At 37.6% G+C, this 21,872-nt stretch overlaps 1 protein-coding gene across 1 annotated transcript in view; it reads left to right on the plus strand.

Annotated features, from left to right (window-relative positions):
• The first annotated feature begins 857 nt into the window (after window positions 1–857).
• The window catches only part of LOC136867058 (protein odr-4 homolog), a 34,775-nt gene continuing 13,760 nt past the window's right edge, over window positions 858–21,872 (plus strand). Inside the window, exons 1-5 of the mRNA XM_067144165.2 lie at window positions 858–1,060; window positions 1,216–1,392; window positions 1,478–1,683; window positions 8,608–8,782; window positions 18,101–18,280. Of these exons, the coding sequence (XP_067000266.2) occupies window positions 965–1,060; window positions 1,216–1,392; window positions 1,478–1,683; window positions 8,608–8,782; window positions 18,101–18,280 (834 nt within the window). The 5' untranslated portion in view covers window positions 858–964. The remainder of the gene's footprint in view (window positions 1,061–1,215; window positions 1,393–1,477; window positions 1,684–8,607; window positions 8,783–18,100; window positions 18,281–21,872) is intronic.

Genomic DNA, 21,872 nt, shown 5'->3' on the forward strand with positions numbered 1-21,872 from the left:
TCATAGCTTCTCTTCCTTTAAATTCCCTGCGTTCTTTAGGATAATGTCCGCCATCAGGGTATGACATCAGCGTGAGCTTAATTTGTCTCCCACCTCCGCCTTTCACTCTTCCCACTCTCTGTGCTTCATCAATATCTACTTCCTTCACTAAAATTTATCTTCATTCTGTCCCGTATCAAGTTCACTAGCCTATCTTATAAACTAAAGCCACCTTATCTTCTTTCGCTGTTTCTTCAACTCCGTATATAAAAATGTTTTTTCTCATTCGTACCTGGATCCCATCAACCATTTATCTCTTTAGTTTCGCCACCTCCCCCTCCAGCACCAGGACTTTCAATCGCATTTTCTCCATTTCCGCCTCATTTTTCTCCACATTCTCCTTCAGCTCGTCCACCTCACTTTTAACGCACTGTCGCAAGTTCTTTAGCTCCTTGAAATGGTCACGTATCATCTCCTTCAGTTGGTCTATCTGACACGCCACTATCTCTTCCCACCCTAGGGATCCAATTGGGCCTGGCCCTGGGTTTAACTCCACTCCACCTATTATGAACAGCGCTGATAGCACCATCGCCACCAGCAGCCGTGGCAACACCCTCTGCTTCCTCACCTTTCATCCTCTTGCTCAAGTCCGTTTTCTTCTTCCTCCTGCATTACCAACTCCCAATCTTCACTCGATAGAGCTCTAGCGCTATCCCCATGCATCAGCACACACTCAGCACATCCGTCCTCACTGCCTACTCGATTGAGACTGTTTGCGAACATAAACTCACATCAAACCACTACGTTTGGTTCAACACTGACAAACGGTTGTTTAGAAATTCAACTTAACATAATTGAACGTACTCGCATGACAGAAACAAAACACTCGCGGAAGGTGTACGTGTGAGGTTATAGGCGCACGACAGAAACGCGAAAGTAAATAGAAGGAGCTGAGAATGTTTAGGTTATAATTTAATATAAAAATATGGTTAGGTCAGTAGTTGCAGAAGAAAATATTCTCCCTTATCTTACACGCCTGACACGGCAAGAGGGTTACGATATTGGTCTAATCCTAGGACAAGTAAGTTTTAGGATGATTCAAATGACATATGGGCGGATATCTAACCATTATTTGATTTTGTTACTGTCAGGTGAAATTGCCTCATCCATGGGTTGATGGGTAGTACTTCAAGAGAAATAAATGCTCTTTGTGATATTAAAGGATTTCTTTTGCAGACGACAGAAAATCGTGATTATGTGGTACATTTAGCACGTACTCCCAGGACTTCATCGAAAGGCACCAAAGATGACACATCGGATTCTATCGAGTCTCAGACTTCAATAGTTGAACCTTCTCCAATAAAATCAATTTCAGATATCCAGGAATCTTGTGTTGCTGATCATGCTAAACATGTAAGTTGTACTGGTAAACGGTATAATGAACGTCTATAACCTATAAAGTGTATAACACATGTTGTGTTTTACGTTGTTTACATAGGTTACACGGATGTTACCTGGAGGAATGTTCGTACTTGGCATATTTGTTGTTGGTCCCGGCGATGTGTTTGCAACAGATGGATCAGTTGCAAGATTATGTACCATTCTAGCGCGAATAAAGAAGACCTTATCAAGCAGCCGATTCCTGTATGGCAATAGCCCTAGTTCAGAAAAATTGGTTCTGCATTTAAGCAGCAAAACACACAGGTATATTTTGACTGAGACAGTTGTTTAGTTCTAAGAATAGGATTTGCATGTGTCATTTGCCTGTTATTATTTTAATTTGTGTGTCATAAGAATGCACATCCATTGTTAGAACAGCCATTCTGTGTTAAAACTTTTCCAATAGGCTCTACATCAGTATCACATGGTAATTGTTGGTGTCGGTACACAGACGTGTGCTGCCCACACTCCACCACCTAGACATCCAGTCCTGTGGTGCATTATCAGGTGTACGAACTTCTGGCAATACTCATTCCTCAAACTGTAAGGTTATGTTGTTGGAGGAAGCAGCAGCCCCATTCTTGCAGGCACCTTTCAGTCAGCCAGTGCTGCCTGCTCCCTTGTTAGGTACTTCATGCAGTCACTTCTCTACTGCTTGTCTCCTCAGGGTCAGGAAGGTACTCAGGTGATTATGTCTCAAACTTCCTGTATCCTTTATAAGCCTGTGTGATGTTCTCATGAAATTCGGCTTGATTTCCCAGCATGGAAAGAAAAAAAAATCAAAATGGACAGGAGAAATAAAAATTTAGGTAAAGCAGAGGGAGTACATAACAAGAAACTTTCATTAAATCTGCACAAAAATTACAAAAATACTGGTACAGATGACTGAAAGTTTCAAGTTTCTACATTCCATTGCACAAAGCTGTAAGCTAGTAATTGTTGAGAAAACTTAGCCATCAGTTTTGTAAATTGTAGTCGGTAAGATGGCAAGAAGTGACAAACAGCAAGCCAGTTGGCACCTTCACCAATCTGCCTTAGACATTCACCTACACTGCTGCTGCCCAGCAATGGAGAACAGACGCTGCTTTATGGGTTCAGGTGGCATTTCACCCACCCTGGGGACCATCACCCCACCTAAAGGGACTCATCCGCCGTAAGCCGTTGGTCCCCTTAGGGAGTTGAGTTATTTACCACCGCTCAACACTCGGCGTTGAGTCGCTGGCTGTACAGTCTACTTCATTACCATAGCAGGATATAGATGTATCTAATTTACATCTGTTCTAACCATATTATCGCGTGTTGTAGGAATGAGAATGACCAGTCAACAGGTATTTTCATGCATGTGTAATGTATGAATTCCATACTATAATCCTCTCAGCGAGCTGAGGATCACCCATAACATGGTGGTATGCACATGGACATCTCTTCCCCAGTCACATACTACTGCGCTGCCAGCAGTGTGGCGCATGGGATAAATCAGTTCATACATAGAAAAATAGCGACACATAATAAGGTAAACACAATGACAGGTCAGCATTGGAAGAAGGAGCAATAAAAAAGGAAACGAGGACACATTTTCATACACTGCTGTATTAAAGTAGATAGGCTCCCCTTTCTTCTTATCTTACACTTCCCACATCAAGACTGATAATCTGTCAAGATGGTTCTGCAATGAGTGTTTAAGTGTGCCGTCCCAATTAAGCAGAGAAGCAGAAACAAGCTTGTCGTGCTGAAAAGGAATGGATATAGAAGAACAGAGATTTATGAGAAGAAAGCCTTTCTACCTGAAGGCAGTTTATGATGATGTGGAGATTGTCCTTGTCCTATAATATGTTTTTCTGTCTCTTCTTTCTATGCTCTTTCTTCCAATGATGGTATCCTATTATGTGTTCCTCATGTTGCTATTTTTCTATATGATGATGTCGTCGTTGTTGTTGTTGTTGTTTTAAGTCATCAGTCTGTAGACTGGTTTGATGCAGCTGTCCATGCCACCCTATGCTGTGCTAACCTTTTCATTTCTGTGTAACTACTACATCCTACTTAGTTTACATTTTAAACATTAAGATCTTCTGAAAATGTTCCATGAATGAGATTTACTAAGTGTGTGCTCATTGGCAAATCCATGAAATCCATATTGTTTGAACATTCATTTAAAATTAACACAAATTATTTCACTTTTACTGAATAAGAGTTTTTAGAGTAGAAAAATATGAAGTCTGAGAACAGGTAATCCCTGACAAAATGCCTTCAAAAGAAAGTGACATTTGTGTACATTATACCAACTCCCATACGTGTTCAAGTAAAGGTCTTCTCAATTCCTGGCATATAATAGCTGAGTGATATTGTCAGTGGCTTCTCACTACTGCATCTGATTCCAAGGGATTCATAAAAAGGACATTTCCCTTCGGTTAATAGTTAGCACAGTTGGACTCTCCTGTGTATGCTCTGCTTGAATTGCTTCATACTCGCATAGGACAAAAATAATCATGCATTACGGACATGCTGTATTTTATGAATAAGTGTTCAACCTTAATCTTTCCGTCCAGTGCACTTTCAGTGAGTTTGGATATGGAGTTCATGTTCATGAAGTTGGTAATGTCTACCAGTGAGCAGCTGTTCCCTTAAAACATTGCCATCACTGCATGTTTTCTCGCATTTTTTTGTGGAATGGGCAGTGTTAAGAACTGACTGATGATGTCTCTATGAGAAGTCCACTTTCACCATTAGTGGCTTATTTCTTTGTGAAGCGCTTTTCGGAGAAGGTGTAATGGAGGTATGTGGATTATTCATTTGTGGTATAAACATGAAGTCTTGAGATACTTTCTCTATTCCTGGACCATCTAAATCAGCCACTCCCTTCAGAGCTTTTCATGGTTTAACATCTTTACTGTATGCAGTGACAAGATAATTAAATATGATAGATTGTAGCATTTATAAAATTAAATTTAGTATTTTCTAGCATTATTAATGTTAGCATTTTATAGGGTTTTACTATCAAATTGATCATTCAAATGGAGGATGTTAAAATATAAATGTATCATTTGCTGGATTTTCTAGTTTGAATTCAAGAAAATAGCTAAAGGAGCATATAAAATTGAAGTGAAATTGTGAACATTAACAAACATATACATTGTTGCCATTGATGCTTTCACAACCCATACTTATAGACATGATATAGGCTTTTGGGCTTATGCCATGTCAAGGAAATAAGGTGAAATTCTTTATGTTTCACAGAGAACTGTGCTCTGCGTCATCAGAAGAAAATCTCGACTGTCCACGAGAAAGGCTTCTTAAGAAACGTAAAGAATTTCACCTTATTTTCTTGACACGACATAAGCCCAAAAGCCTATATCATGTCTAAACATATACATTGATATAGACCTGCTTACTTATATAATATAGATACATTTTGAATTTAGTATTCAAGGCTATAAATAATTATATTTCATCGTTTGAACACGGTTATTAAAAGTTTAACTTAAATTATTTCAATTTTACTTTTATTTACATTTTTAGCCTGACATTCAGTAAAAACATCACTGTTCAAAATTATATGTGAACCTACATCATTTGAAGCGCTAGCTGAAGTGACAGTTAAACAAACAACAGATTTCGTAGAAGGTAACAAGACAGATGCATGAAGGGGTGACCAAACTACTTGAAGGAAAGTCGGCACCTGTGCCAGCCTTCTGATTTAAAAGTTAATTGAAAATGTAATACAGACTCATCATGGCTGTTTTCTTCTTATACATGAGAATGTCTAATGAAAATTTTATTCCCTTTTTCATTGAAACACATTCATTTCACATTTTATACTTAATTTTTCATTTTATCGTGGACTAGCTGATGTATCCATGCTTTGCTACGGAATTCTCAGAAAGACTGTCTTTGTGGTTTTCCCAACTGAAGTCAACATAGGTCATTACAGTGACATCAGTAGGAATGTAGCAATTTAAAGCAATGTTATTTTATCATATAAAACACTCCATCAAATGAAAAACCACACATTTTCTCACTTTTAATGAATAGTACTACCTTTTGACCAAGAAAGTAGTGGAGGAAGAAAAGAGGAAAAGTTGGGCCTTATTCACACAGAAATTGAGAGATTATATGCAGGGCAGCAAGAAATTACTGTATGGTATTTAAGAAACAAAAAGAGAGATCAAGTAAACACCAGATTTGTGAAGGATGAAGGCAGCATAATATTAACAAAGCCAGAAGAAATAAGAAATAGATGGAGAGAGTGTTTTCAGAAGTTGCTGAACATGAGAACTAATGACAGTCATTCAATGGACGACCAGAAAAGGCAATTAGTTGATGAAGAAATGGATAAAGAAATTACAACGAATGAAATTGAAATGGCAGTAAGAAAGGTGAAGAATGGAAAAACTGCTGGAATAGATGAAATTTCAGTGGAGATGATAACGGCAGCTGGAGCTGTAGGCCTGCAGTGAACATATTGAGTTCTCAGGATATTCTGGGAGAATAAGGAGGTCCCTGAGGATTGGCAAAGAGGAATAATCATCCCAATTTTCAAGAAAAGTGATAAGAAAGTATTGAAGAACTACAGGGGAATTACTCTGATATCCCATGTTGCTAAGATAATGGAGAGGATACTGGAAAGTAGAGCCTCCGTGGCTCAGGCGGCAGTGCGCCAGCCTCTCACTGCTGGGTTCAGTGGTTAAAATCTTTGTTGCTCCATGTGAAATTTGTGCTGGATAAAGCGGAGGCAGGACAGGTTTTACTCCGGGTACTCCGGTTTTCCCTGTCATCTTTCATTCCAGCAACACTCGCCAATATCATTCATTTCATCTGCCATTCATTAATTATTGCCCCAGAGGAGTGTGACAGGCTTTGACAGCCGGCACAGTTCCTATCCTCGCCGCTAGATGGGGGCCTCATTCATTCCATTCCTGACCCGGTCGAATGACTGGAAACAGACTGTGGATTTCATTTCACTAGAAAGTAGGATAAGGTTGAGGGTTGAAAATCAGATACAGGGAAATCAGTTTGGTTTCAGAAGTGGAAGGTCAACAATAGAGCCCATTTTCATTATGAGACAACTAATGGAAAAGTAATGGGAGTATGGGAATGATACGATGATGACATTCATTGACATTAAAAAGGCATATGACAGTATCCCCAGGACTAAAGTTTGGGACAGTCTGGTGCAAAAAGCAATTGGACAGGGATTAATTAAAATGAGCATGGCAATGTACAAGGAATGTTGTAGTTGCATGCAAACACAAGTTGGCAAGACAAATTGATTCAAAATCACTAGTGGGCTGAGAAAGGGAAGTTTTCTATCGCCAATCCTGTTTACAGTAGTAATGGATGACATCATGAGAACAGCAAAAGCAACATATGGAGGAAGAGAAATGAATATCATGTTATTTGGAGATGATATTGTGATTTGGGGAGAAGAGGACATGAATATTCAAGAACATTTGGATGTCTTGAATGGGAGGATCGAAGAATGTGGATTGAAAATAAGTGTAGAAAAGAGTAAAACTCTTGTTATGACTAGAGAGGATAAAGAAGGGAAAGGTCAGATTAGACTTGCAGACAAGCCCCTGGAATAGTGGAGATGTTCAAATACCTGGGGAGTGAATTAATGGAGAATGCTCGACTGGATGCTGAGATTAGTAAGAGGATTCAAGCTGGAAGCTGTTTCTGTCATAGTGTAAGAAACATTTTATGGGACAAAGATGTGCCAATGGAAGCAAAGGAAACTATGTACAAGATGTATTACGGACCCATAACAACTTATGGAGCAGAAACTTGGAGAGTGACAAAGAAGGATGAGAGTCGAATACAGGCAGCCAAAATGAAGTTCTTGAGGAGTATGATACAGAAGAGTAGAAGAGACAAAATAAGGAATGAGAAAATCTGGGAAGAAATTGTAGTGGAAAAAATGAATTTGGGCACATAAAGTAAATGAGTGATGAAAGAATGCCAAAAAAAAAGGTGATGGAAATGCAAATACAGGAGAGGCCGTGGACGACCACGATTGAGATGGGAGGACACAATCCAACACCCAATTATAGAAACTTGGACTGGGACACTCTATTGGAGGAGGAGTGGTGGAAAGACCGAAGAAAGTGGAGAGGAACCATATTTGCCCCTACCCGACTACAGCTGGATAAAGGGAAATTATGATAATGAGTACTACGCTGCCGATCAAACAGTCCAAAGTTCCAATGCTGGAATGACCAGGCCGCAAACAGCCACGAACACTCTTCTGCCATTATTCCTATAAGTGTGTACACTGCGCATTCTAATTAGTGCCTCAGAGTAGGGATTGAAGAGCTGGAATGCTTTGATGAATCGGTGTGTTAAGTACCAGTAGTATCAGAAAATTTATGAACCAGAGGAAGGGCATGCTAAAGAAGAGAGAGATCTAACTCCCCATCTACTCCCACCAATATTCAGACAGGCTGTTATACTCAGTACGTAGCAGTAATCCCATCTATAGGAGATGAGTGGCAGCAGAAGACATAAAACACCTCACAACAAACAATGGTCAATGTAATGTTATTGTTGATCAATTTTATGAGCTTTCTATATTGCAGGCCTTCACATTTACTTTTCTTCTGACTGTGATATTAGGGCATCTTATAAAATTATTTATAGCGTAGACTGTAGTTCTTTATTCCCCGACTTTACATACCAATTTTCATTGAATTCTCTTCAGCCGTTTTCCCGTGATGCACTTACATACATACAGACCGACAGAAATTATGGAAAATTAAAAAGTGCATTTCCTTGTTACTGTGGACTCGACCGATACAGAAATACAATTCTTTTTAAATTCTGAGCAATGTACAGACAAAACTCTTATTTTATATATAGGCTATAGTTTTAAAAAACTCGGTGATATACTTAATTGTCTTTTAAATGTCAAACACACTTACTTTTACAGCATATGATTGTATTTCACATTTATTGCAATTGCAAAAATCTTCCGTCTCTAAAGATAATGCATAAATTGAGATTTTCATATATAATATTCTGTAACACAAGGGTAAGCTTCCTGTGAGGGATCAGATTGTATGTTTGCTAAAGACTTGGCGAAAAAAGGAATCCTCCCACTTTAATGTTTTAGTGTTTTTGCATATATTTATGTGGTTGACTTGCTTTATATGTTATTTATTACTCTGTTAAGTAATAATTAAGGTCTTCTTTCAGGTTTGTGTGTAAAATGCTTAATCCTGACAGTGCCCATAGTACACCTATTACAATTGACTGGAAATTCCAGCCTAAAGCAACTAAATGGCATCAGATAGATTGTCAGTATGAACTAGATCAGCAATTTCCCATTCCGATCGATAAAGTGACCCAGCCTCTGAAGAAAATATTACAGGTATTATATCTTGTTACATATTGTGAGGTATTTCAATGTATGTTTGTTCACTTTCAGAGAATTGTTGGCTCCAAATATATCAAAGACCACAATTAGATATTTGGAACTGGATAGTGATATTTGACATCTTTTTCTCTTTTTTCCTTAACAAATTACAAGAATTTTTTATTGTTTTTATCCTGATAATTTGTAAAATACTTTTGCATTCTTGTAGTGATGATTTATTCTGTTAACCATGATCAACTGCTAACCAGCCTAGTAATTTATGGTAAGAATCGTGATACCAGATATTAAGAAATATAAGAGCAAGGATCATCAGTATATTCTGAAACCCTCCTTAACACGTTGAACACCAGACAAATTTTTTAAAACCTTATTGGACCATGATTTTTTGTATTAATCTCTTCTCAAATGTAGAAAACGGTAGGCTAAAATATAAATACAGTACATATAAATGTAATAAAAATATGTTTACTGGGAGAGTTGGCTGTGTGGTTAGGAGCGCACAGCTGTGAGCTTGCATCCGGGAGATAGTGGGTTCGAACCCCACTGTAGGCAGCCCTGAAGATGGTTTTCCGTGGTTTCCCATTTTCGCACCAGGCAAATGCTGGGGCTGTACCTTAGTTAAGACCATGGCCGCTTTCCTTCCCAGTCCTAGCCCTTTCCTATCCCTTCGTTGCCATTAGACCTATCTGAGTCGGTGCAACGTAAAACAAGTTGTAAAAAAAATGTTTTTTCTGACAATATTTATAGTGGTCTCTAGGGACCGCCATGGTCCTGTCATAAAAATGTTCTGCTGGAACCAGTGGTCCCACTTTACGGTCAGGGCAAATTTCCCTCACATTTATCAGAAATACTTTCATTTAGATATTTTTGGGTCATTCGTGCTTCAGCAAGACAGCACCCAAGGTGGTGATTTAAGTTCATTGTTCTTTTATGTCATATGCAATCATTCATTTTTATGTCATATACGCTTTTATGTAATCATTGTTTTGTGGTAGCATTTCTATGTATGTAGGTGTTTGCTGTTGTTATCGTAAAAATGTCTGAGCGTTCTAAGAGAAAGTTGAAATGGCGAAGTAAATGTTGCCAGATAAAGACTTTGTTCGTTACTGTAAAAATATGAATAAAGTTTTTGCGTAAGAGCATATCCATTTCTAACACATTCCACTTCTTCCTAGAATCTTCCGAATCAGAGGTTGAGGAGAAATATCTACTTTCTTCTACCAATTTCACTGGAAGTCCCTATTTTCTGTATAAGTGACCTCTCCCAAAATGATTCTTCTGAAGAAACATATTCTGCGCATTCTGTAGAAGAGAGCACCATAACAGAAAGGCCTTCTGTGTGTAACATTCAAGGCACTACTTCTGCAAACATTACCTTGCATAATGTTGATAGGCAGTCAAGCTCTGATAGGCTTAACACAACAGTTCCTTTACTAGCTGGTTGAATCTGCAAAGGAATCATTTATATTTTGAATTCATTGGTCAACCTGGTGTTGAACCAGCAGTAGCTTCTCTTTTACCAGAAGGAAGTCCATTCGATTTCTTTTCTTTATTCATAGATGATATGTTCTTGACCTAATGGTGAATGACTAATATTTATGAGACACTGTCTTACTTCAAGTGATGACGTTGCTGATTTGTCGCAGTTACGTTTGCGGCAACCTACAGACAGGTACGAGATGAAGACATTTTTAGGTATAGTTCGGTATATGGGTTTGGTAAACATGCTAAATTTACACCATTATTGGAATAAAAGAAATATTTATAAGGACAATATTGTTTCTAGAATTATGAGTAGAAAGAGGTTTGAAATGTTACTGAAGTTCTATCATTTCACTGTTAATGATCTTTGTCCTGAAGGTGATCACTTGTACAAAGTAGAACCACTTGTTTTCATTCTGATTGAAACATTTCAAAACGTGTATCATCTGCTCATAAAACAATAAGGTAAGATAAGGGTTATTCTGCCCGAAGGCAGGCCCGAACCTCCGCAGAGGTGTTCCTGAGCCGGAGTTTACGTGTGGTAGGGTGGCCAGTTCCTTTCCGCTCCTCCATTCCCTTACCCCCCACCAACAGCGCGTGGCAACCCATCCAACTCCTGACCACGCCCAATGTTGCTTAACTTCGGAGATCTCACGGGATCCGGTGTTTCAGCACGGCTACGGCCGTTGGCATAAAACAAACCCACAAATACTGAATCAAGCTATGTTGTAACGGTAATTACACTTGAACATAAAGACCTATGCAGGGAGGGAGCAAGATGCCAGAAGCTCTGTTCCTACAAGCATTGTTATGAAATTTTCAGAAAAGCTGCTGAATAATGGAAGGACTGTTTTAACACCACAAACTATTACACCAGTATTGAACTAGCCAACAAACTTTTTGATGACAACAACACACACCTGTTCGGAACACTTTGAGCCAACTGAAGGAAAATCCGAAGGAGGTTCCCAGTAAGAAAGTAAAGAAAGGCAAATTAATTGCCGTGGAGAACGATATAAGTGTGTGTTTCTACAGTGGAAAGATACAGTATGTGCAACATTTCAATACTATCAACGAAACATGGTGACCAGAAAGTGATGAAAAACTGGCGATCTGGTGCAGTGGAGAAACCTCTTGCAGTTGTGGAATACAACAGTGGAAAAAGCCCATTTGATCTTTCATTTGGCAAGCTATAAAAGTGCGCAGGAGGACACTGAAGTGGTACCGAAAGATAGCTATTGTAATATTTGCTGCACGTATTGTGAACGCACACATCATCAGCAAGAAAGCTCACTGGATCTTCTATTCGCATAACAGATTTCAGAAAAAATATAATAGAACAATAACTTCCAAATCTTAGTGCACAAAGTGAAAATGTAGAGTCTCAAAGGAAGTAATTCAATTCGCATTCTTTCTGAAAACATGAGGGTCCACAAAAGTAGGAAATATTGTAAAGGGTGCCACTGAAGGAAAATTTCTGGAGCTTTTCCTAAAAATCAAGTGAAAAAAGTGTCAACCTACCGTGATCAATGTGGAGGAAAGCCTCAATTCAGTTTGGAGTTTTTTGAAAAACTTTCACAGTTAGTAGACCTGTCTTATGACCATATGCATCCTCCTGCATTCTGAGTTTTGTTTAATACTTTTGCTTGTTGCTTTTTATTTAATTCATTTAACTACAGTTTTTAATACCTGTATTAAATGAACCTTGATATGTTTCGACAAATGTATGTTTTCCTTGACCGGTAAAGAGTAATGCAATACAATAGAGTAAAATAATATATTATTATTGGTCCACCTTTTCAATACAAAATGAAAATTACATAGGGACTAGTTTCGACCTAGTAATAGGTCATCATCAGCCTGAAGTAAATTAAAGCGTAAATATCAAAGAAAAACATAAACAATGTAAACACAAGTACAGTCTTTTTGAAGGTACATACCATGTGGGAATTTGAGTAGAGATATATTAAAAATAATAACTCTTCCAATTGACGAAGCACTGAGCGGAAGTTATGTAAAGTTCGGTGCGCCATATATTATAAAAGACCACTGTGCACTAAATGATGTAATAAAGAAGAAGAGTAGGTTGAATGCTGGCTTCTTCTTAGCTGTTGTATATTCGAAGAAGATTACGTCGTATTTTATAAGGTATTGAAAGACGTCAAAATACAAGGATGTTGGAAAGGCTCTTCATTTTTTGGAACAAGGCAATTGTTGCGCGAGGAGGCTTAGGAAACCAGAGAAGTGCTATATTATGTTAAAAAATAGAGATCCTTAAAAAAGTTCCGTGCGTCGTATAAATTGTGGAAATGGAAATCGAAAAAACTTGGTTCTTAAGCGATAATGTTGTTCATTCAGAGATCAATTGAAAATAAGGAATCGTAACATTGTCTTCTCAAGATGTTTATAAAGTAGAATTAATAGACGATGCGAAGTATGATACTAGGAGAAAGCTCTTCTGCTTCTGGAATCTTGAAGGACGATGGATGCAGTCGAAGCTCTCTTCTGCGGACATCATCGGTTGCGTGAAAAAACGTCCATTACGAGAGATTTCCACTAAAACAAGGTTGTAAAAATTAATAGAACAATTTAACAGCTAAGAACATCCACCTTAAATATAAGCTTACATTATTATTTTGATTATTCTAAATAATTTATAACTAAATATTTGCTTGGGAGATTTAAGAAGTGATTTTACAGCCTATACAATCATTACAGCTTTGGGAAGTAATCATTCAGCTGGGTGTGTAAATCTACCACATTTTTTCTTTACTGCAATGTTCTCAAAAAGGGAATTACAACCCAGCATGACACACAAATTCTTTAGTGAATTAATCTCACCTTTGAGAGTATTTGCTATTTATTGTGTTTTTAGTTGTAATATTGGCCCACTCACTCACAGTTCCTGTGCTCAAACACATTTGAACTACCCATACACTGCAACGTCCACTTCTGCGAAAATTGACTCCCTCATGCTTTTCACTCCTCAGTTCCTATCTTCCTCCCACACACTTAAAATTTTATTTTTATCATCACAATTGTGTTTATGTGTTTGAGTTTTCCTGCAGGGACCTTTACTCACTGAAAGTCCTTTCGCAGTTTATGTAAATAATTACATGTTTTCTTGTTTCGAGAGCTAGACACGCTCTTCCTTGTCAAGTTTAACCGAACTAGCTGACCTCGGCCTTATCAGCAACAATCTGAGTTATGAATGGAATGATGTAAGACAGGTTGGATAATCCCTTCATAATTTGTGAGTAAACAGTCACTGGCACTATTCCCAGGCAACTAGAATTCTCAGAATGTACACTAATTAGAACACAAGGCGACCCTTACGAAAAGTTTGGAAAGAGCCCTGTACAGAACGATTAACTTCACGGCTATTTCAACATTCATATGTAGCCTACATTTCTTTCTGTCTTTTCCTGGAAATCAAACTATATGAAGATGTTCCGAGTGGATATTTAATCACGTTGTTTCAATTTAATCAAATACATAATAGTCATGTAGTTATGACATAATTCTTCAATTGTATCATTCTGTGCTCACTACTTTCAACCACAAACCATGATTGTGAAAACTTTATTCATGTTTCTAGAACGGAACTTTTGACATAACTTCTCAACTAGATGATGTGTTCATAATCAAGATGGTGAATTTTAATCTTCATGTTTTTACAACAGAACTTTTAACACTCATTTATTGTATATATTCATGTCTTTGACTAGCCAATTTTATGGCTCTCATGGCTGAAAAAGACCTCAATGGAGGTCGAAACTAGTACCATACTGTTTTAAGCTTTTACATTATTAATAAAAGTGTACAGAATAGGTGAAACTCTTTCTTTTCATTGAATCAAAATAGTACAAATATGTTGGCCCATAGCAGAAAATCTGTTGTATTTAATTGCATTGATATGTTCTGAATACCATGTAGTAAAGCTTCTGATGGTTTGGTCAACATAAGTGGCCTCACAACTACTGCATTTGAGTTTATAGAGCCCCAATTTAGAAAACCTATATTTTGATTGATAAAATAGTTATTATGAAAAATAGAGGCATTGTTATTGGTTTTGTAGACTATTTTTTGGTTTTACTTCCTAAAGAAATTAGAGATCTGATGAATGTTTTCGTTATTGAATGTGAAGGTGGAAAATGTGGTTTTGGGCACTTTTTCTCAAGCTAAAGTGGTTGAAGGGCAGTGTTTGTTTTGGTTTTTTCTCTCTTATAAAATGTCTACTATAACCATGTAATCTTTTGCCCCTACTGGCATCATGTTGTATGAACCTGCGCGTAATTGGAATGGCAGTAGTGTGGAATGTTGTGTGTGAGGAAAGGAAGAGTAAGGGCCGGTATTATAGTAGAGGTTTAAACCGTTGGTTCAGAACAAAGGGACTTCGAAGATATTTTTGAGGTGTTTGAAGAAATACTAAGCTATGATGATGAAGTATGTATGTATGTTCAGTCCGTCAGCGATTCCGCTGGTGGGATCCTCAACAGCTCTGCCATCAGCTGCCATAGAGGGCTTAGGCATCACTGAAGAGGCGTACTAGGGAAATGAGGAGTGAGGTAGTTTCCCGTTGCTTTCCTCACCGAGCCAGAGTTGCCATTACTTATCAGTCTGCCAAGCCCACTGAAATGCATACACCAACCGACCCTATGAGCAACATTTTCACACCATTCATAGCAGGGACTGGCTGCATAAGGATTGGCATTACTAGCATCGCTCATACCTCAGTCATTTTCATATTGTCAAAGCCAAGGATAAGACAGAGACAGATCTATGAAAGTAACAAAATTGCTCTAGCCTATACTAGAAGACATAGTGCACTGTGAACACTAGGTCCTGCCAGAAAGGGCATGATGATGAAGTGGTCCAAATTATTGAACGACCAGGGGCACCACCAGTTTTTCGAGCAAGGGCATGCCACTTTCACATATGGAACGAAACAGAGTTTTTTAAAAGGTTTAGGCTTACAAAACAGATTGTTGTAACCCTATTTCAGCAAATTGGTGCTGGAATAAAACATGCAACGAAAAGGTAAGAATTAAAAATTACTTTTTGAACTGTTTGAATGACAAAAGTGTAAATTTTAGAAAATAAAGTAACTTCCTTCTATTTCAGAAATCATGCTGTAGAACCCCTCAGTCAGCTACAAAGAGCATTGCGGTTTTATGCCTCCGGTAGTATGTTTATTACAATTAGAGATTTCGGAGGAATTCATAAGGTCACTGTTTCACGGACTATATAAATATTTTTGTACTAATTGCACAAGCAATTCTATTTCCGTACAAGTAAAATTTGGACAATGTTTATTGTTTTTATCCGCCATTTTATCTACAAGAAGTAAACGAAACATTATCGATAGTCATCTTTTCTTGCAAGTCACTGCAAAACATTATCGACAGTCATCTTTTAACGTAAGTCACTGCTATCAGGATCGTATATTTCCTTCTTAACCTCAGTTTAACTTAGGCCGGCCATTATAAGACTCAACATTGGTTTAAACTCAAGTTACAGTTTAACTCAATCTTCAGTTTAAACCTTCATTATAATACCGGCCCTTAGGACGTCACAAACACCCAATCCCAGGCCAGGGATATTAATCATTACAATTATAAAACCCTGATCCAGCCGGGAATCGAACCCGGGGCCGCCGGTTGACAGGTGGACGCGTTGCCCCCTACACCGCGGGGCTGGACCTCACCAGGACTACTTGATACAAGAACTGGGAAAAATTCAAAGGAAAGCAACGCGGTTTGTTCTGGGTGATTTCGGACAAAGGAGTAGTGTTACGAAAATGTTGCAAACTTTAGGCTGGGAAGACTTGAGAGTAAGGAGAAGAGATTCTAGACTATTTGATATGTTCATAGGTAATAAATTTCATATTATTCTGTATTGGAGCAATATAATGTAAAACAAAAGCTAAAGGTTTCCACCTATTTCATTATTGAATGTGAAGGTGGAAATTGTGGTTTTGCGCACTTTTTCTCTTGCTAAAGTGGTTGAAGGGCAGAGTTTGATTTTTTTTTTTAATTTTTCCTATAAAATGTCTACTATAACCATGTAGTAAGGATATAAAGGACAGGGTGTATAAGTCTCTGGTAAGACCGCAGTTACTGTATGGCTCCAGTGTATCACCCAGAACAAACCATGCTGGATATCTAGTTGACTTGGTCTACTACGGTATATTTCTTCAAATTCTTGTTAACGATCTCACAGATTTCATTTACTGTGATGATAGGGTACATGTTGGCTCATTTTAAAAGAATGAATAGAGTGGCTTGTTTGAATTTTAATATTATTAACTTTATCAACTAATTCTTTGGTATTTCTAATAGATTTTTTAAAACTAAAATGCAGTAATTTGTTTTAGGAACCTATGGATAAATTGAGATACTTTATATAATGGACTAGGTCTAAAGTTGATGATGGATCTCATGGGAATGCCGGCCTTGTCGATTTTGGGCAGCACTCTAGCTTTAGGTAATCCGGGATTCATATTAATAAGCTTATTGCGTTCTCGGTCATTATAACAAAGGATAATCACTGTATACCGGTGACCAAATTGCAATGGAAGATAAAGAAAAAGGGATCTTGCCATCATGTAGTCAATTGTTATTTGGCTTGGCATTATAAGATTTTTCAGTGAGTTTGGCTGATCAAATTTGCTGACCTGAAAGGAGTTTTCACAGGAAAATAACTGAGTTTCTCTGGTAAAACTGAATGTAAAGTATCAAGATTTTTAACTCGTGTAATTAAATGTTTGAAGCCAGCTCCAGGTCTAGCTTGCCTGCACCTCACCCTAAAGCCCCGGGTTTGATTCCCGGGCAGGTCAGGCATTTTTACCTGGATATAAGAGCTGGTTCCAGGTCCACTCAGCCTACATGATTACCTTTAACTGAGGAGCTATCTAATGTTGAGATGGTGACTCTGGTCTACAGAACCATGAATAATGGCCAAGAGAATTCATCACAGTGATCATGTGTCACCTCGTAATGTGCAGACCTTCAGGCTTAGCAGCAGTCGCTTGGTAGGTGAAGGCCCATTAGAGCTGTTGTTTGGTTTACGAGGTTTTGTAAGATTATAATTATACATATTTCATTTTTGTGACGTTTAGCCAAATTGTTGATGGTTTTAATTCATTCCCGGACTTTCTGTTTTCCCCTGTTGTACATATTTTCCAGAGTCCAAAAACAGAGAATTGAGTTTCCACTCTATTCATGTCTTTGACTAGTCAATTTTATGATTCTCATGGCTGAAAATGACCTCAAAGGGGGTCGAAACTAGTACCATAATATTTTAAGCATTCACATTATTAATAAAAGTGTATTGAGTGGGTTGGAACCCTTCCTTTTCTTTACTAGAATTGTAGGGAGTGTGCTCCCAATAGCTCTATATAGCATGTGTTAATGTACAGTACACCTATCTTAATCTTTTATAAGCGGCCTTTGACAGATTGAGTTATAAAAATGTAGGTCCCATAAGAATTAACTCTAATTTTGTACAAGGAAACTGACAGTGTAGTACGATTTCCTCTATCACATTTATTTCTGGCAGTACCTTTTATTTGGCTGCTAGTACTTTGTTTACCTCTATTTGTAGAATTCCAGACTACTAAACTAGACCATCATATGAACTAAATTCCAATACATTCATATAAGTTATATGACGATTGTTAATGATTTATATATTAGTGTCATACATATCTAAAAACTTACTAGCTCTGTGATGTGTCTCTAAACTGCCCCTGTCTCTGTAATTATATTAGTAAGATGTATTCTTTTGAACTCTTTTGCTGTATTGATAGAGAACATCTTTTATTTACAGGATGTCCTTACTAATGTGAGTGAACAAATAAAACTAGCAGTTTGTATGATTGATGGTGAGGTGAGAGAATCTTCAGAAATCATTGAAACTATAGGAAGGAAGAAGAAAGGAAAGAACAGCTCTAAACCAGTACCTCAGGAAGAAGGAAAACTTCTTTCTGCTAGCATGTACATTCCCTGTGTAAGTTGACTTCTTAGAAAGTTAAATTAGTCTCTATCCTCTCTGGGTAAACAGACATAGCAAGTTAAATTTAGATGGCACATTTTTATCTTTCACCATATGGAATCAGATTCTTGAATTTAGCTCAAGTGATATTTGTTAAAGACCAAGCAAGTTGGCTGGGCAGTACAGGCCGTGTAGCTATAAGCTTGCATTTGGGAGATTGTGGGTTCAAACCCCACCATCAGCAACCCTGAAGATGGTTTCTCGTGGTTTCCCCATTTTCACAACAGTCATATACTGGAGCTATACTTTAACCCGTTAATGTCATTAAAAATGTCATAAGTGTGGCAATTTTAATTGTTTCATATGCGAGAATAAAAGCAGCATGTCTCGCTTTTCAAATAACACTTTTAATCTCATTCTTGTGTCTGTTTCATTTGGATTTTCTAATATGTTGCTAGAACAAAGTGGTAAAGGCAATTAATTAGTGATGTGTCTAGTGAGGGAAAGGTACAGAGATGAAAAAACTAAGGTCATGAGCCATAGTGACAAAACCTACTGAAGCCTTCTCTGCATTGTCAACGTAGAACAAGTAGTAAAATAAGGGCTCTAGAAATGACCCAGTATTCATATAAAATTACTGAATATCCCAATGAAGTGCAATTGCCACTCTTCCTATTTGGTAATTTAGGTAGCTTGAGTACATAGATTATGGAGCAGTTTTAGCCATCATACAGAATAGCGTACGTCATTCAATGTCCTGTGCACTTTATTGTAATGCAAAGTGCTAATAATGAAATAGATTTATAAGGCATTTGAAAGAAAATACATGTTTAAAAAAAATCACTCACTGCTATTATCAGCACTTTTCATATCTTGCGCTGGAGTGATATATTTAAAACATTCTTAACCTCTTAACTGGGTATTATTGATGTGCTTGGTGTAACCTGCCCTGTGTATTTTTTCAGCAGATTGTTGTTCCACAACAGGATAGGCAGAAAAGTTAGTCATATCATTCACCTGTGGTACAAAAAGTAAAATAAAAACCATTTTAATTAGTAAATTTGAATGTTAGAGAAATTTTTAACCATTTTTACATTAACTGCAAGGTCATTTACCTGGTTTGAATTTGAGAGTTTGGCCCATATTTTACAGTCAAAAGTTGAAACAAATAAAAGCAAAGGGTATTTATAAATATCATATAATGCATGTGACATTCTGAACCAATTTTCATTAACTGCAAGGTCATTTACCTATTTGAAATTTGAGTGTCTTGTTCATATGTCCATATGTTAGCACCTAAAATTAAAACAAAAAAAGAAAGGAATATTTACGAATTACACATCATGCTATTGACATTGTGAAAGATTTTACATTAACTTCACGGCCAGTTACGTCATTTACCTCACTAGAATTGCAGTGATTTGTCTCAGAGATAGTTTTCAAAAAGTGAGGGGTTGCGATACTTTCCTGTTTGGAGAAGTACATACTGTTTTCTGGCTTATGAACTATCCCCTGCAGAATTAGAAGTCCAATTAGAGATTTTATCTGAGTTAGATTTGTATCCACCCAATCTCTCGCTCGTGACCGTAGTTTCAAGTTCGGATAGGCTTCTAAAAACTGTTTAGCATACACATGGGTCTGTTCGGCAATAAGTTGAAACATGTCATTTTCTATGAACTGTTCAAAATATTCCAACACATTGGATTCATCGTCGAAGTCCACATTTACACCACTAGCACCAGAAAATACGAATTTCTGACGTGAAACACCACGCGGCGGGAAAGGTTGAAACATGTCTAGCACTTGGTCTTTATCCGATACGTCATATTGTTTATCTTGTTCTTCATTCTCATTCTCTGAACCACTTTCACTATTAGACTCATCATCATCTGTATCAAGCCACTCATCTTTGGAATTCTGAGAACATAAATCGTCACAATCGTTCTCTGAGTGTTGAATAATCTCGTTTCCTTTGAGCGTTTCGAACTTACGCCTTGAACTAGATGCTGCCATATTTGGCCTACTGCGGACGAGTAACACCGTACAGTTGTAAAATAAAAACCAACAAGTTTCAAGAAGCGTGATATGTGGTATTTGCTGCCATAGTGCAGGAAAAACATCAATTAAGACGATAATACACGACGCGGCAAAGTAGTTCGTCATGCCCATTACCCTGTAACATTCAGCGTACGAATATATACGTCATGCCCAGTTAAAAGGTTAATAAGAATTTACATATATATTGTCCACCTGTCCAGCACAATAACACGTTACCCCAGTTAAATGGCCTATCTAAACATTATATAAGGACATGTTTCGACTTGTGTTAACAGTAGTGGCGATTGGGGGGGGGGGGGGTGGAGAAAAATATATTTTTATTCAATTTTAGCCAGCTGAAACTAGGAATTATAGGATTTTAAGAAACAAATTTGTACAAGCCCTGTTGTCTTATCAGCTAAATCTTTCCTCTACTTTCTTTAATTATTAACAAAATTATTAGTGGAATTACACACAGTGTCATTCGTCACGGCTAACCGATTTGTATAGCACCACAGCAAGTAGTGGCGACTTCGTATGTGCTGTGAGGAAGGGTAGCAGGGGTATGCATTATACCAAGAACGCACGGTACGTGCCGTATTTGTTAAGAGCAATGTCGTGTAATTATCATGCGTGTCAAGAACTCCAAGCTCGCTGTGTTTACATCTGCCAGGACGAGGCAGCAAGCGAGCGAACAGCTATGCGTACCGTAGATGCAGGAGCAAGGCAGTCTGGCTCATCCAACTCATCAACCTACCTCATGGCAAGAACTGGATGCATCTGGAATCCATGAGTCGTGCGTTCAAGAATTTTCGATTCAGAAAGTTACAAAACTTTTTTAATAATGGTCGTATCGCCTTGGGAGATACGCCATTCTCTAGCAAATCACAAGAATGTCTCTGTTGTCAAATCTCAAGCAATTCCATCAAGAGATTTTTGAGTAAATCTCTTTGAAATAATCATGTTTATCATATGACTTTTAGACCTTGACAGTATAAAAGACGGGGCTACTCAGCGATAGACAGACATTCTTCGGCAAGGGATCTGTCTGGTCAGACCCTGTGTTATTCTGTCCATCGGAAAGTAAAGTCAAGTGACAACGTGGTGATTGTAAAACATGACTGATAAATTCTCATGCCGAGAATTGAACTTAGTGTAATTCTCGAATGTGGAACTTAATGTTTCTTCGATCGAAAACCAAGTGAAGTATTTAACTTATTTTGTTTATTGCAAGTATTAGAACATTACGGTATTTAATATATCAGTAAATGTGATATTTGAAAGTGTTGGAGATATTTCATAGTTATAACACAAGTGTTCGCATATTTCTTGCCATTCAACACTTGTGCTCCTTAACTAGTGATAAACTTTGAGTACGATAGACTGTGCCAACTGTACTATTAAATACGAGTGATTTAAACTGATAATCCATTACGGTGTTAATCTTAACTGGATTCAAACCGACTTCGGCACATAATTGTATATAATTGATTCTAAATATTCTTCAGTGACTTTGTTATTTTGTGAGACTCACTGTGCTAAGAGTGACTGACTAGTTTATTTCATCGCT

The sequence above is a fragment of the Anabrus simplex genome, chromosome 1 (assembly GCF_040414725.1).
Source record: "Anabrus simplex isolate iqAnaSimp1 chromosome 1, ASM4041472v1, whole genome shotgun sequence".
Taxonomy (NCBI): domain Eukaryota; kingdom Metazoa; phylum Arthropoda; class Insecta; order Orthoptera; family Tettigoniidae; genus Anabrus; species Anabrus simplex.